Source organism: Acomys russatus, chromosome 11 (assembly GCF_903995435.1).
Source record: "Acomys russatus chromosome 11, mAcoRus1.1, whole genome shotgun sequence".
In the NCBI taxonomy this organism is placed as follows: domain Eukaryota; kingdom Metazoa; phylum Chordata; class Mammalia; order Rodentia; family Muridae; genus Acomys; species Acomys russatus.
Genome location: NC_067147.1, coordinates 38,916,494 through 38,931,705, shown reverse-complemented (window position 1 = coordinate 38,931,705; position 15,212 = coordinate 38,916,494). Strand labels below are relative to the sequence as shown.

Genomic DNA, 15,212 nt, shown 5'->3' with positions numbered 1-15,212 from the left:
AATCCTACAAATAGGGAAGAGTGGTTGCTTTTAGACAGGGTCTCTGACTAGCCTGGAACTCACTATGTAGATTAGACTGGCCTCAAACTCATAGACGTCTGCCTGCCTCTGCCTCCCAAGTGGTGGATTAAAGGCGTGCACTACACGCCCATCCATTGAGGCGAGTTTTAAGAAGTTCACACACTGAGGGATTCGATAAATGAGGCTGACTAGATTGAACTTAACAAGACTGGTCCTTGCATGCAGAGGCCTTTCTGGTGGGACAGTGCAAGAGCTGTTGATAGCAGAGCAGGTGGCCCCTGCTCTGGAGGTCAAGCCATGGATGTGGCATCTAGGACTGATGTTGCACACAGGAACCCCATAGGGACCTTCTACTCAGCTGGCAATGGCTCCAGGGATGGGCCTGCCAGCTTAGTGCGAGCCACATGAGGGTTGGTGCAGGAGGAGCAGAGCGCATGCCCTCCCCAGTGCTGTCCATGGGCTAGGTGTGTCCAGAGGCTTGGATAGGCCTAGGCCGTGGGAACCATGAGAAGAGGGGGTGAATGAACGAGGAAGGTGAGTGGCCATTAGTGTCCGAGCTGGGGCATCCTCAAGAGCTGGAAGAGGTAGGTCTTAGGGGAGAAAGAGTGAGAAAAGGAGCAAGGCATGGTCAGGAAATGGAGGCTAGCGGGCCCAGTCTGAATTCCTGGTCAAGGCAGGGTCTGCTGTTTTGCATCCATCTGCTTGTCCTCACAGGGGCCAGGACATACAGCACAACTTTCCCCTTCCCCCTAGGCTTGGCATGGAGCATGACGGCCAGGGGAATGGCTGTGATGACGAGACCAGCCTGGGCAGCGTCATGGCGCCCCTGGTGCAGGCTGCCTTCCACCGGTTCCATTGGTCCCGCTGCAGCAAGCTGGAGCTCAGTCGCTACCTGCCGTAGGTTACCACCCGCCCCAGGATAGGAATAGGTGGGCAAGCCAAGGTTATACAGACTGTACTCTGTCCTGCCCGTCTACCTGTCTGGCCTGGTCTTTCTGTGTTTCTTCTAGCTCCCATCCCCTCACCTGGCCTGGGACACCCACATTAGCACCACAGGTGGGCTAGTGAGCCTCCCATCTCAGTGTGACCAAGGGACCAAAGGCATGGAAGTGCTGTCCAAAAATCAGGGTCTCCTGCCCTACCCATCTGCTATTTAGAATTCCCCATGGGTTGGGCCTGGGAATCTGGGGCCATTAAGTATGCAAGCGATACCTCACTACAGATGGAGCTAGGGTAGCATCAGCTCCTCAGGGCTCGAAACATAGATGTGGGGGAGAGCATGAGGAGGTAAAGGACAGGTGTTCCAAACAGACAGAGACAGGGACACTAGTCACCGACCTTCCATACATAGCAACTGGCTGGCACTGCCTACCCAGGATGCCCCCTTATGGTGGATCCACTTTGACTCAGGCAGTGTGCCCTCAAATTGTCCATAAGTCCACTCCTAATCTTACCCAGAGTTCATCCCTTTTATGTGGGTAAAACCAACACCCTAAGTCAGCCATCAGCTGTATCTGTGAGGCTGTAGTCACCAGGGGACATAACCCTCGCCCTACCCTACAGGACAGGCAAGGGACGATCCTTGAGTCTGGAGGTCAGCTTGTTCCATCCCAAGTTCTTTGGTGAGGTCTTGGTGCCTTTACCCTTGGACACAATCCTCCTGCTAGACAGCCACAGAGGAAGGGGGATGTTGTGACAGTCCATTCTCCTTAGACACCTGGGGCCCAAGACAGTGGGCACAAAGTCCTGTAGGCTTTCCTTGCTCATTAAAAGCCCCAGCCTGGGAGAGAAAGGCTCGGGATTCATAGCCTTGGGCTGCCTCACTTCCCCTGTCCCCCACTGCAGCTCCTACGACTGTCTCCTTGATGACCCCTTTGAGCGCACCTGGCCCCAGCCCCCTGAACTGCCGGGGGTCGACTACTCCATGGATGAGCAGTGCCGTTTCGACTTTGGCACCGGGTACCACACCTGTTTGGCTGTGAGTAGGATGGGTGCCAGGCTACTGTGACCCAGGCTGTTCCTTTATGGGATACCTTCAACCCTGCCAGCCGAGGGCCTAGGAATGCACTTTTCAGACTTGGTTCCAGCCACATGCGGGATGGGGGAGATGGGGGGAGTGGGGCAGGGTGGGGCAACATGCAGACTCTGTCCAGTTCTACCTACAAGCCACATGTATGCAGAGCTCAGACCTGGAAGAAGATGAGAGGAGTGAGGCAGGGAGGGCAAGTAGCCATTGAGGAGTTCACCTGTGAGATAGCTAAGGGGGTCAGACCAGGGGAAAGAAGAGATTTCCCCCCTCTGGACACTGTGATGGGGCATGGTGGTCTATCTCCTTAACCCTGGAGTCACCTCTCTATGGAGTCATACCCATGTCTCCATCCTCCTGCTGGAGTTTGTAGATGCCAGAGAGCATAACCCTGCGCCTGACCTTCAGGACACGGCAAGGGGCAACCCCTAATGCTGACCTGCAGCACAGGGCAAGGGGTGACCCTTAATGCTGGAGGCCAGCTTGATCTACCCTGAAGAGACCCACACAGGGGACATGTAAAGAGCAGGCTTCTCTGACCCTAGTGCTTTGTACCTCCACCCAGAACATGAGGCCCCCACCCCAAGGATAGAATGCCCTGTTTGGTAGCATGGAACCCTTTCCCACTCTAAAGGACACACATGTGGCCTGACACAATGGCTTGGGGCTGAAGACCAGTGCCCAGATGCTTCCAGTTATCTGTGAGATGCCTGTCTGTCTGTCTTAGGGAGGATGCTAATAAAGTAGTAATGAATTGGGGGCACCCCTACAGTCTAGAGCACACGGTGACTGACCCCTGACCTCTGACCTCTGACCGGGTCGCCATACTAGAATGAGATAGGGGAGTTTCAGCTTCATGTGGGTCCCCTCACTATCCCCCATATGCCCAAGGATCAGGGGCATCCTGGACCTAGACCTCTGTGGAGTCTCCAAGTGCCTTCTGTAAAGGTCAGTGGAAGGGCAGTGTGTGCATTGTGTGGGGCCTCTCAGACCACAGGAAGGGGCGCACAGGAGGCCCCAGAACCACTGGCATTTAGTGACGTTTGATAGTACATAAGCTCTGGCTACCTCTCAGCATCCTGGGTCCCAGGAGCCACCGTGCCTTCCTTTCTCTTTGTCATTACTTACCTCATCTCCTGTCCCACAGTTCAGGACCTTTGAGCCCTGCAAGCAGCTGTGGTGCAGCCACCCCGACAACCCGTACTTCTGCAAGACCAAGAAGGGGCCCCCACTGGATGGGACGGAGTGCGCACCGGGCAAGGTATCTGGGGTGGAGGGCAGTGGGATATGGAGGAAGTAGTTCTCTTAAGGTATAGACCGTATCACTGGCATGGGTGCAGGTGCCAGGGCTTGCTCCTGTGTACCGTGGATGGTCCACAGGCTGAGTCTTCCCATGACCTCACACACTTCCACCTTGCCCTTTCTCCCTCAGCCTCTGCCGGAAGCCTGGTTTAGCATGGCCGCTCGAGCCACAGCCCTCTCGCTTCCTATCAGTGCATAGATGAGATGACTGAGCTCCAGATGGGTTAAGGAGAGAGTCAGGCCACACTGAGGGTGATTAACAGAGAGGGGTAAAGGTAGGGTTCCAGCTACGCCATCCACTCCCCTGCTCCCTGGCTGCCTCTTTGCCACCCCACATATCTTCTCTCCTCTTCCGCAGCCTGCCCTTCATGTGTTTCTGGATGTATGTTTCCTTGGGCCTACAAGGTACAGAGAACTCCCTGGCAGGTCTGAGAGCCCTAAGCACCCCTATTTGAAGTCCTGAATCCTCTCCGGTCATATTCCTGCATGTGGAGTTAGCCAGTGGGTCTCCATCTTGGCTACACATTGAAATCTTCTGGAGAGCTTAAAAACAAAAACAAAAAACAAAAACCCCACCTCCAGATAGGAGATGACCACAGAGGAGTTGGGTGGGGTGGGGGTGTGGGGGGTGGGGGTGCGGTGGTGAAAATGTTCTCAAGTTAACCGTGGTGAAGAATATGCACCCTTGGATTGTAAAGCCGTTGAATTGTTCACTCATAATGAGTCATTCCTGTGGTGTATGTATCAAACCTCACTTTAAACACCATAGGACCCTAAAGACTGACTCAAATGTTGGGGGAGGGAGCAGAGCCTGGGTGTCTGGGTTTTTTAAGTCCCCCTAGGGGATTCCAGGATGAGCGGTTCATCTTTTGAGAAGCATCCAGAACCCTTTGCTGTGTTTCCCCCCCATACCCTGTGGGAGAAGGGGAAGAGGGTCACCTTAGGCCTGGTCTGAGCACCCAGGCCTGTGCCTTCCCTTCTTAGAGCCCTTTAACTGATGAGCAAACCGAGGCCCAGCAAAGTGAAGTGGCCACACACATCTGGGAACAGCTGAGCTGGGATTCCAAGCCAGGCTTTTCAGATTCCATGCCTTTCTCCCTTGGCTACAGGCCACAGGCTTGGCTCATACATATGTTTATGGTCCCCTAGGGAGGTGGTTCAGGCTCCAGATGGGCTTTAGATAGCCCCGCCCACACCAGATAGCGTGATGTGTAAAGTAGGGCCCATTCCTTGTCATCATGAATCTCATTGATGTTTGCTGTTTTGGGGGGGGGGGCTGTGTGTGTGCTGCTGCTCACTGCGGTGCTGTTACCAGCATTGCCCCAAGAAGGGTGGCTGCACCCAGAAAGGCAAGCCCTTTGTCCGAGGCAGCTAAACTACATATATTCCAGTAGGGCTCCCAGTAGGTCTGGGATCCTATCCAGGTCATTCCCCAGCCTAATTTCCTAATGGCTCTCTTTCTCTCTCTGGGATTGCCATGGTATCCATCCACTCTACCGTGTGCCCCAAGGAATACCCATGTCTCAGGCTCCACTGTGGTGGCCCAAGGTGACCATATGCCCTCTGCTCCACCCCAGTGGTGCTTTAAAGGTCACTGCATCTGGAAGTTGTCGGAGCAGACTTACGGCCAGAATGGAGGCTGGAGTTCCTGGACCAAGTTTGGCTCGTGTTCACGGTCCTGCGGAGGTGGAGTGAGATCCCGCAGTCGGAGCTGTGACAACCCTCCGTGAGTGCAGTGGCCTGAGCTGAGCGGGGGGGGGGGGGGGGGGGGGGGGGGGGAGTTGGGGGGATGCAGAAGATAGCACCTCCCTGGGGGGAAAAACACTCAGAGGGGAAAGTGGTAGATGGACAGAGTGCAGGAGAGTGACCCTTACAGATAGTCACGTGTTTCCTGGATAAGGACCCAGAATGTTAGAGCAAGGCAGCTATCTCCTCCCTGCATTTGCTAATGAGCCATTAGGGTAGACTTCCAGAAATGTGCCTGAGATAGTGTGTCAACTAGTCATGTTCAGAGGAGTCCCCAGAGAAACTGGGTGGCCTCAGGGCTCTGCCAAATACTCAAGATTTCCTACCACCTCAACCCTTTGGCAAAACTCTGAGTAAACACTAGTTTCGATGTGTAACACGCCATCAAACTTGCCTTCTGTCACATAGTCAAAACTTCCTTTTATTGTTTAAAACGATTCTTCCGTCTAATACCAATGCCTCTGTTCCCCACCTTGGTGTTCTGGGAATACACTTGTCTGTCCCTTTTTGCCATCTTGGTAGGATCCTTCCACACCTACTTCATGGCTATGGAACGTTCTCACCCCAGTTCCCCACAGTCTCCCAGGGTGAAACAGCTTGCTTGGGACACCCTAATGAGGAATGGGTTAAACTGGTTGAAGCTGCCACAAAGCCTGTCCTAGGCCCTCCATGCTCCAAGTGGCATAATGGACATCCATAATAATAGGTCACAGGAACACAATGGATCCAGAACCCTTAGAGACAACAGTCATTTGGGGCTTGATGGATAAAGTACTCATCATAGAAGCTGCTCTGGAGCTCGGATTCCCTAGAACCTACATAAAAGTTGGGCAAGTCCGGGACCTGGAGAGATGGATGGCTCAGTGGTTGAGAGCACTGGCTGCTCTTCCAGTGGACTCAGGTTCAATTCCCAGCACCTATATGGTAGTTTACAACTGTCTGTAACTCCAGCTCCAGGAAATCCAATACCCTCACACAGACACACATGCAAGATAAACACCAGTACACATAAAATAAAAATAAGTAAATCTTTTTTTAAAAAATTGGCGGGCGGTGGCTGATGAGATGGCTCAGAGGTTAAGTGTACTGGCTGCTCTTCCAGAGGTCCTGAGTTCAATTCCCAACAACCACAAGGTGGCTCACAAGCATCTATAATGAGATCTGGTGCCCTCTTCTGGCCTGCAGGTGTACACGCAGGCAGAACACTGTATACATAATAAATAGATAGATAGATAGATAGATAGATAGATAGATAGATAGATAGATAAATAAACAAATCTTTAAAAAAATAGTTGGGCAAGTACGATGGCTGCTTCTTATCCTACTATTTGGGTGATGGAGATGCAGGATTCCTCAGGGCAGAGCCAGCAAGATCCAGGTCCAACGTTAGACCCCCGCCTCAGTGAGTAAAGTGGAAAGTGAGGAGGACATCCAACATCAACTTTGGGCCAACACACACACACACACACACACACACACACACACACACACACACACACACACACACACAATTATGACCACATATGCACACATGAACACCACACACTCAAGCACATGTAGAAAGAGAAAAAAAGAAATGGTGGTTACCAGTGGTATACCATTTACCTGCAAGGATTGGTGAGTGGCTCACTGCCACCAAAGCAACCACAGTCTTTGTTAACAATGCTGACGAGTGACATTCAAACCGGGACCATGTTGTAATTGTCTGCTGTTGGAGACACAAAAGCCAGGTTGGTGGGAAGGTAGGTGCTGTGGTGCCCACTGATGAGCCACTTTGCATTTGCCAGTAAGTTACCCCCTTGATCAGTGCTCCCATTTGTTAAGTTTCCCAGAGCAATAGCTTTTTGTTTTATGAGGCTTAGTGAAATGATATGTGTCCAGGACAGCAGCTGCTGCTATTAGGAAACGTCCTGCACACTGAGAGTAGGATCCTGTGTGCTCAGGTGGCAAGCCTGGAGAGTTCTCCTAGAGTCTCAGCAGGCCACTATTACCTCCTATGCGTGCATACTTTTATGCTGATAGCCTTTTGTTTTGTTTGAAACAGGGCCTCACTAGGTAGCTTTGGCTGGCCAGAAACTCATAGGAATCCATCTGTCTCTGCCTCCCATGTGCTGAGGATTAAAGGTGTGCACCATCACACCCAGCTTGATAATCATTTTAAAGAGATTTATTTTTATTTTATGTGAGTATTTTGCTCATGTATGTATGTATGCATGCATGCATGTGCGCTGTATGTTTGCAGTGCCTGAAGAGGCCAGAAGAGGGCATCAGATCTATGGGGTTAACTGGGGTTAATAGGCAGTTGTGAGTCATCTTGCGGATGCTAGGAACTGAACCTTCAAGAGTAGCCAGTGCTCTTGACCGCAGAGCCATCTCAAGTGTTGACAGTCTTTTCTAAGCCTCCTGTCCTAATGGGAAAGAGTGTCTGTTGCTCTGCTGCCCTTGGTTTTGTCACAACAGAAGGTGAGTTATGGCGGTCCCACTTTTCAAGGGGGAAATCAAGGCACAGCAAAGGCAAGAAACTGAACCAAGGCTGCATGGTCAGCACTTGCATGTTGGCTCCTCTGGTTCAAAACCCAAGTCTCTTTGGCTGCTCCTTAGTGTACTATGCTAGGAGACGGAAGTGGACGTGAAGAACCCTCTGTCCTTGACTGAGTGCCTCCACAGTCTGCAGTAAGGACTGGAGTAATTTAAATAATAAGCAAGATTCCTGAGTAGCTGGTGAAGAAAGCTATCCAGGCTCTTGTCTGTCTATCATTGTGTCCCCCACCACCTCTGTACCCCCACCCCCCCCCCCACCCCCAGAAGATAGGCACTAACTCTCTTCCTATAGGTGAAATAGGGAGTAAGAGGGTCTAGGAAGACTGCGGTTATAGCTCACTTGGTAGAGTATTCGCCTTGCGTGCAGCCCTGGGTTCAATCCCCACCATTGTATAAACTGGGTATGGTGGTGGACACCTGTAACCAACACTCAGGAGGAGGAGGCTAGAAGATCCAAAGGTCAAAGCCATCCTCCGATATAGTTCAAGGCCAGCTTGAGGTGCATGAGACCCTGTCTCAGAAAGAAAGGAAGAAAGGAAGAGAGGGGGTTGCAGGAGGAAGGAGGAAGGGAGAGTTAGTTCGGAAGGCCCTGACACTGCAGGTCATTACTGAATTGAGATATCAGTGGAGGTCTTCTGCCACTACAGTAAGACTGAGCTATCCCAGGTCTCATGTAGGAAGCTCCCCTCTTCTCAGCCTTCCTGGCCAGTCTGGTCACTATGTTTCTCTGCCACTGCAGTCCAGCCTATGGAGGCCGCCCATGCACAGGGCCCATGTTTGAGTACCAGATCTGCAACAGCGAGGACTGTCCTGGGCCCTATGAGGACTTCCGGGCCCAACAGTGTGCCAAGCGTAACTCCTACTATACCCACCAGAATGCCAAGCACAGCTGGCTGCCCTACGAGCCTGACGATGGTGAGTGGCCCTGCTCTGGCCAGCTCTTGGGCATGTGGCTGCTCCTGTTCTCCCACCTATCGGGGCCCAAGGACTTGGGGGTGCCACAGGGAACTGGTGGGTGGACTCACCCGAGTCCTTCGGGTAGCCTGTGTGTCTTGTACTTCTGGAGGCACCATCACAGTGGAGGTCATCCCGTTTATGTGTCTATAAGGCAAGCAGCTTGCAAAGGGGGCCCCCTCTCCAGGGATGCTGGTAGCTGTTCCCAGAGCTGGGATTGAGTGGGTGCCTTGCAGATATCTGCCCTTACCTGCATAAGAAGGCATCTGCCCTATGAAAGGGACAACAGATCAGTTTAGAAAAAGTTAGCCACATGTGGCAGCATATGCCTTTAATCTTAGCACTCAGCAGGCAGGTCTTTGTGAGTTTAACACCAGTGCGGTCTATAAAGTGAGTTCTAAGCCAGTCAGAGATATACAGCGAGATGCTGTCTCAAAATCAAGAGGGAGAGAGAGTCGGGGGTGGGTGGGTGGCAAAGGCTTAGTTCACTTCCTGGAGTTTGTATCAAAGTCCCAGGGAAAGCCTGATGTGCAGCCCGTGGGCCGTAGTACCATATCCAGAGGAGCTTCAACCTACTACAGGCCAAGCTTCTAGGTTTCACGGGTGAGGCATCCATTTAGCAGTTGCTGAGCATCATTCGAAAGGCAGGTGGTGGGAACCTGGGAGTTCCTCATGTCGTCTCGCTCCGCCGCTCCAGGTGCCCTGGGATAGACACAGGCTTTGTGACTTGGAGGGTCTGATGTGGGGACCACACTGAGGCCAATGCCCAGCCTTTTCATGCATGTTTAGAGAGATATCCTGGGGTAGTATTAAAGCAAGTATGGCCAGGCTGCCTGGCTCTTCGGGCCTGAGGCTGGAAGGGCTTTGCCACTTCAGCGAATCTCGCCTCTGGGACCCCAGGCAGCTCCTGTGAGAACAGTGTCTTCCCAAGCCTGGGTTGACCTCAGCACCCTAAGCTCCCAGGCTTGGGCTTATGGCAGATTCCTTATGTTGTCAGGGAATTCAGAGTCTTGCCAGTGCCAGGCTTCTCAGCAATGCCCTTACAGAAGTAGGAGCGACCAGGAGCAAGTAGAACCTTCCATCTGCCTGGAGTTCTCCTGTTCTGGAAAGCTCACTACTCCTTTGAGGCTCTCAGCTGCCCAGACAGCTGCCTGCTGGGTCCACTGGGAGGACCCTGCTTCTCATCTGGTGGTAAAATGCCCACACCCAGACCACATCAGGAAGCAGGTTCTCTAAAGTGGTCTGAGATATTGTGACTCTATACTAGAGTCCTATCTAAGGGAATAAAAACTGACCTGGTAGCCTCCCAGCACTTGGGAGGCAGAGGCTAGAAAATCTCTGAGTTCAAGGCTGGCCTTGAACTACAAAGTGAGTTCCAGGACAGCCCAGGCTACACAGAGAAACCCTGTTTCAGTAAAAAAAAAAAAAAAAAAAAAAAAGAAGAAGTAACCAGTGTCTTGGGAGCTTAGGAGCAGGAGTGAACCTGGCTCCTTAGGGTAAGCTTCTGGAAGGGCTGGCTTTGAATGCCTTGCAGGTCTGCTGGGAAGGCAAATAAGCAGAGAGGCCTGGGCAGGCGGAGTAAGATGGTCGAGGGACATCTGGACCTCAGGCTTTTCCCAGGACTTTAGACCGATTCCAGGAAGTTAGCTAAGCCCCCAACCTCACTTTTTCTAAGAAACAGGGCAAGTGTTTATATGTTCTCTGCAACCAACTTCCTTTTTAGGATATTATCAGTTCAGAGAGAGGGGTGGTAGAACATTTGGGGACATACAGTTCTTCCACTGGTATGCCCAGCTAGGCTGCGGAGCCAAAGCGAGACCCAAGTGACTTTGTGTTAAGAAGCTTGGCTGAGCCACTCCAGTGGTGGCCTTAAGCAAGTTACTTAGCCTCTAGTCCCATGTCTCCTCTTTGATGTTAGAACCTGGGCTGGGGTGTGGCTCAGTGGTAAAGCATTTGCCTTGCATGCATGAGATCCTAGGTTTGATTCCCAGAGCTCAGAGCTGGGGGACCGGAGGGGGTTGGGGGAGCAGGGGAAAGGGAGGAGCCGGGAAGGTAGCTTAGTTGGTAAAAGTATTTGACTTGAGTTCGTCCTCAGTCTCCACATTAAAGAGATAAGTCTGGGGATGGAGGAAAGGCTCAGAGGTTAAGAGCACCAATGGCTCTTCTAGGGGACTTAGGATTGAGTTCCGGCCCCACACGATGGCTAACATCGGTCTGTAACTCCAATTCCAGGGGATCTGATGCCCTTTTCTGGCCTCCGCAAGTACTGAACACACACGGTGCACAGACATGTGTGGGCAAAATAGTCATACAAATAAAAAGTTTAAAATAAATTAAAAATGTAAAGAAAACAAATCTGGACACAGTGGCATATACTTGTAATCAAAACACTAGAGAAACAGAAAGTTGGGGCTCTGGGGTTTACCAGCCAATCAATTGGCACACTCTAGATTCCACAAGAGACCCTGCCTCAAAAAACAAGGTAGCAACAAGGAAGGTGACTCAGTAAATAAAGTGCTCACTGTATAATCATGAGGACCTGAGTTTGGATCCCCAGATCCCACATAAGAGCTTGGCCCATGTTGGGCGGTGGTAGCTCACGCCTTTAATCCCAGCACTCGGGAGACAGAGGCAGGCGGATCGTTGTAAGTTCAAGGCCAGCCCAGCCTGGTCTACAAAGCGAGTCTAGGACAGCCAAGGATACACAGAGAAGCCCTTTCTTTAAAAAAAAAAAAAAAAAAAAAAAAAAGGCACAATGGCACACACATCTATAATCCCAGTACCAATTGTTAGTGGATCATCCTGGGTGCTGGGAATTGAACTTGGGTCTGCTGTTGGCTTACTTTTTTTTTCTTTTTAGTTTATTATGTATACAGTGCCTACATGTACACTTATGTGCTACCAGATCTCATTGTAGATAGTTGTGAGCCACCATGTGTTTGCTGGGGATTGAACTCAGGACCTTTGGAAGAGCAGCAACTGCTCTTAACCTCTGAGCCATCTCTCCAGTCCCTGGTCTACTTTGAAAAAAAAAAAAAAAGATTTATTTATTATGTACACTGTGTTCTGCCTGCATGTGTGCCTGCAGGCCAGAAAAGGGCACCAGATCTCACTATTGATGGTTGTGAACCATCATGTGGTTGCTAGGAATTGAACTCAGGACCTTTGAAAGAGCAGTCTTAACCCCTGAGCCATCTCTCCAGCCCCCTGACTGTTGGCTTATTATTGATAGTTTGCTAGTAGATCTTCCCCCCCCCCCCAGTAAACTGATAATGCATTTTACCGATCAGGGATCATGAAAATAAGGAAACTGAGGCTCAAAAAGAGGCTGGAGACATATGCCTCAGGTCACAAGACTAATCCATAAATTCCACAGCAGGGCTCTTAAACCCATCCCTCAGACAGAGCTCATACCGCTGCCCCAGAGCTGGCCCTGGACTAGACCGCATGCAGATGGCTTCCTAAGCCAGCCCGCTTTCTGTCATCCCAATGGAGAGGCTTAGCAGCATCTCTCTCCTCACAGATGCCCAGAAATGCGAGCTCATTTGCCAGTCTGCAGATACTGGAGATGTGGTATTTATGAACCAAGTGGTACACGATGGAACACGCTGCAGCTATCGGGACCCTTATAGTGTCTGTGCACGAGGCGAGTGTGTGGTGGGTATCTCTGCAGGCTACTTACGCTCTGCTGGTTCACAGGGCCTGGAGGGCTGTGCTGCTGCTTCTTGGTTCTTGGGATGATAGGTTTTGGTCACCTACCACACCTAAGGGCAGCCAGAGCTGCTGCAGAGGGTCCCTTTCTGCCCTACACCATTAGAGAAGTGAAGTGATTTGAGAGTCATTACCACAGCTGGTTAAGATCCCTGGGTCACAGGGTGGGTTTAGGGGGGGTTCTCATGTGGCAGGGTTCCCCCTTTGGCCAGGGCCAAGAGTCTCAGGAGGGAGCCAGGAGACCAGAGAGGTGGAGGCAGGGGAGCCTCCTTCTACTGACCTCACCTCCACCCCCAGCCCTTTGGTTGTGACAAAGAAGTGGGATCCATGAAGGCGGATGACAAGTGCGGTGTCTGCGGTGGAGACAACTCTCACTGCAGGACGGTGAAGGGGACACTGGGAAAGGCCTCTAAGCAGGCAGGTGAGCATGGCTGTCTCCCCCGGCCCGCGCGCGCTTGCGCTTGTGTGTGTGTGTGTGTGTGTGTGTGAGAGAGAGAGAGAGAGAGAGAGAGAGAGAGAGAGAGAGAGAGAGAGAGAGAGAGAGAAACGCGTGTGCGCGTGTGCGCACACACACACATGCATGCACATGCACAAGGGGGAAGTGTTTCTTTTTGACCAGTGCTGGGGAGGGGAGGGTCCTGGAGCCTGGTTGTAGCTGCCTGTGGCTGGTCCCCTCTCCTCCTGGCATGCTAGCATGGACTCAGAGCACAGGAGAACAGGCGCTCAAAGAGCAGGGTTTTTTGTCTTTTGTTTTTGTTTTTGCTTTTGCTTTTTCGTTAGATAATTTGGGAGGACATTTTTGGAGCCATCTCTTTGACCCTGGGGCATTTGGTGGGAGTGAGGGGCCATCTGGACTGGTCATTTTCTATTCTCATTTTAAAAACAAAGTCTGGGACATTTTCTGCTTTGAATTTCTGGTACCTTAAGTTCACCAAACTTGCTATAGAAGAAGACCAGTCAATATTCCTTTATACTTCTTCTTTTTTCTTTCTTTCTTTCTTTCTTTCTTTCTTTCTTTTTTTTTTTTTTTTTTTTTTTTTTTTTGTTGTTTTTTTAAGGGGGACAGGGTTTCTTTGGAGTCACATTGTAGACCAGGCTGGCCTTGAACTCACAGAAACCCACTTGCCTCTGCCTCCTCTAGTGCTGGGATTACAGGCGTGTGCCACTTTACCCGGCTTCTCCTTTACACTTCTGTGTAGAGTTAAGTCTGGTCTTCTTTAAGGATTTTACAGCTTTGTCACACCTTTTGAAGAAGGGGAAAGTTGGTGACCAAGAAAAGCTTGTTTCCAAGCTTCGGAACAGGCCATGCGAAATCTTCCTGGTTGATTTCATCTACACCGCTACAGTAGCTTAGGAAAGAGGGGGAGGGAAGATGGGGGGGGGGGGCGAGTGGAGCGAGAAAGAAAGCAGAAGATGAGGCCAAGAATGGGAAATAAAAGCAACTCACATGTGTGGACATCAGTACACATAGGAGTGATCCCTAGAGGGTCCTTGAGCCACAACTTTTCATATACTCTCCCATCCTTGGTGGGAAGGTCCCAGGCCTGGTTTCCAGCCAAGGAAACAGGTTCTGAAAGGTTCTGTGGTTGAGAAGTTCTTGTGTTCACAGTGGTGTGTTGTGTGTGAGAGGTGGTGTGGGGTAAGGCGGGTGGGGTGCTGATCGGGGAGCCACCCTCTCAGGACTCTTTGCTTTTCTGGATGCCCCTGGGTGGCAGCGGTTCTCAAACAGGTGCAGATCCCGGCGGGTGCCAGGCACATTCAGATTGAGCTGCTGGAGAAGGCTCCCCACCGCATTGGTGAGTGCTGTGGGGGCGGGGCAGAGGGGAGGGTGGGCCTGGGAGCTGGTGGGACCTCACAGACTTAGATAAAGGCAGATGATCTTCGTTGTCAGATTTATGCTGAATGGCTAAACCATCCCATAGCTCAAAGTTCAGAAGAGGAATATAGTAAGCACTCCCATCCCTCAGGGCCAGTTTCTTCCCGGCAGGAACAACTACCATTCAAATATCTTATGTGAGTAGAAGGCTTCTAAAGAAAAGTCATTTCGCAGAAGAGCTCAGCCAGCTCTTGCTGCACAGCACATGGCCCCAAGAACATGATGGTTAGAAGCGACAGTTGTCACAGATCTCAGTTCTGTGGCCATGGTCATAGCTGGCTCAGCTGAATGTTTTTCCTACTAGTTCCCTGAACCCAAACAGCCAAACGCTGGCTGATGAATGGCTGACCCCAAGAAGCAAATCTGGGAATATTCACTGGATCTCTGTCCTTTGGCCATCTGTAGAAGCAGGAAAGGGCGGGGCCCCAGGGGGCAAGCATTCTTGCATGTCCCTACGTTGTTTCTAACATTGCATTGACCCAAGTCACGTGGTCAAAGCCCCCACCAATGGTTAGAAACACAGGTTGTCTGTTGATGGTGAAATCATAGGGCCAGAAGTGGACAACCATTTCTACAGTCCACCATATGGGCCCTATATCCCCCTTATAATACCACTTAAATAGAGTTACTAAACAAGGTGCAATGGTTGTACAAACATGAAGCCAAGACAGTTTGAAAATTAGATCCCCAGAGGCTGGGGAGACAGCTCAGTGGGCAGTGTTTGCCATGTGAACATGAGGACCTGGGCTTGGCCCAGAACCCAAGTAAAAGCCAACAGCACAGTGTATGTCTGTAATCACAGTGGTTGCAAAAGATCCTTGGAGCTGGACCCAGCTGGACTTTTGAGACTTGTATTTATCTAGAGACTCTGTCTCAAGAATAAACAGATGGATGGATGGATGGATGGATGGATGGATGGATGGATAGACAAACAGGCAGTCAGATGGATGGGTGGAAGGATGGATAGAGGGATATAGATAGATAGATAGATAGATAGACAGATAAAGTAAAATGACTGAGGAAGACTGTGATAGA

The 15,212-nt window shown here is 51.1% G+C and overlaps 1 protein-coding gene across 1 annotated transcript in view; it reads left to right on the top strand.

Annotated features, from left to right (window-relative positions):
- Adamts14 (ADAM metallopeptidase with thrombospondin type 1 motif 14) overlaps positions 1 to 15,212 on the top strand; it is a 73,371-nt gene that overhangs the window by 44,069 nt on the left and 14,090 nt on the right. Inside the window, exons 8-15 of the mRNA XM_051153110.1 lie at positions 775 to 918; positions 1,867 to 1,999; positions 3,195 to 3,308; positions 4,927 to 5,075; positions 8,376 to 8,551; positions 12,114 to 12,247; positions 12,599 to 12,722; positions 14,017 to 14,097. Of these exons, the coding sequence (XP_051009067.1) occupies positions 775 to 918; positions 1,867 to 1,999; positions 3,195 to 3,308; positions 4,927 to 5,075; positions 8,376 to 8,551; positions 12,114 to 12,247; positions 12,599 to 12,722; positions 14,017 to 14,097 (1,055 nt within the window). The remainder of the gene's footprint in view (positions 1 to 774; positions 919 to 1,866; positions 2,000 to 3,194; positions 3,309 to 4,926; positions 5,076 to 8,375; positions 8,552 to 12,113; positions 12,248 to 12,598; positions 12,723 to 14,016; positions 14,098 to 15,212) is intronic.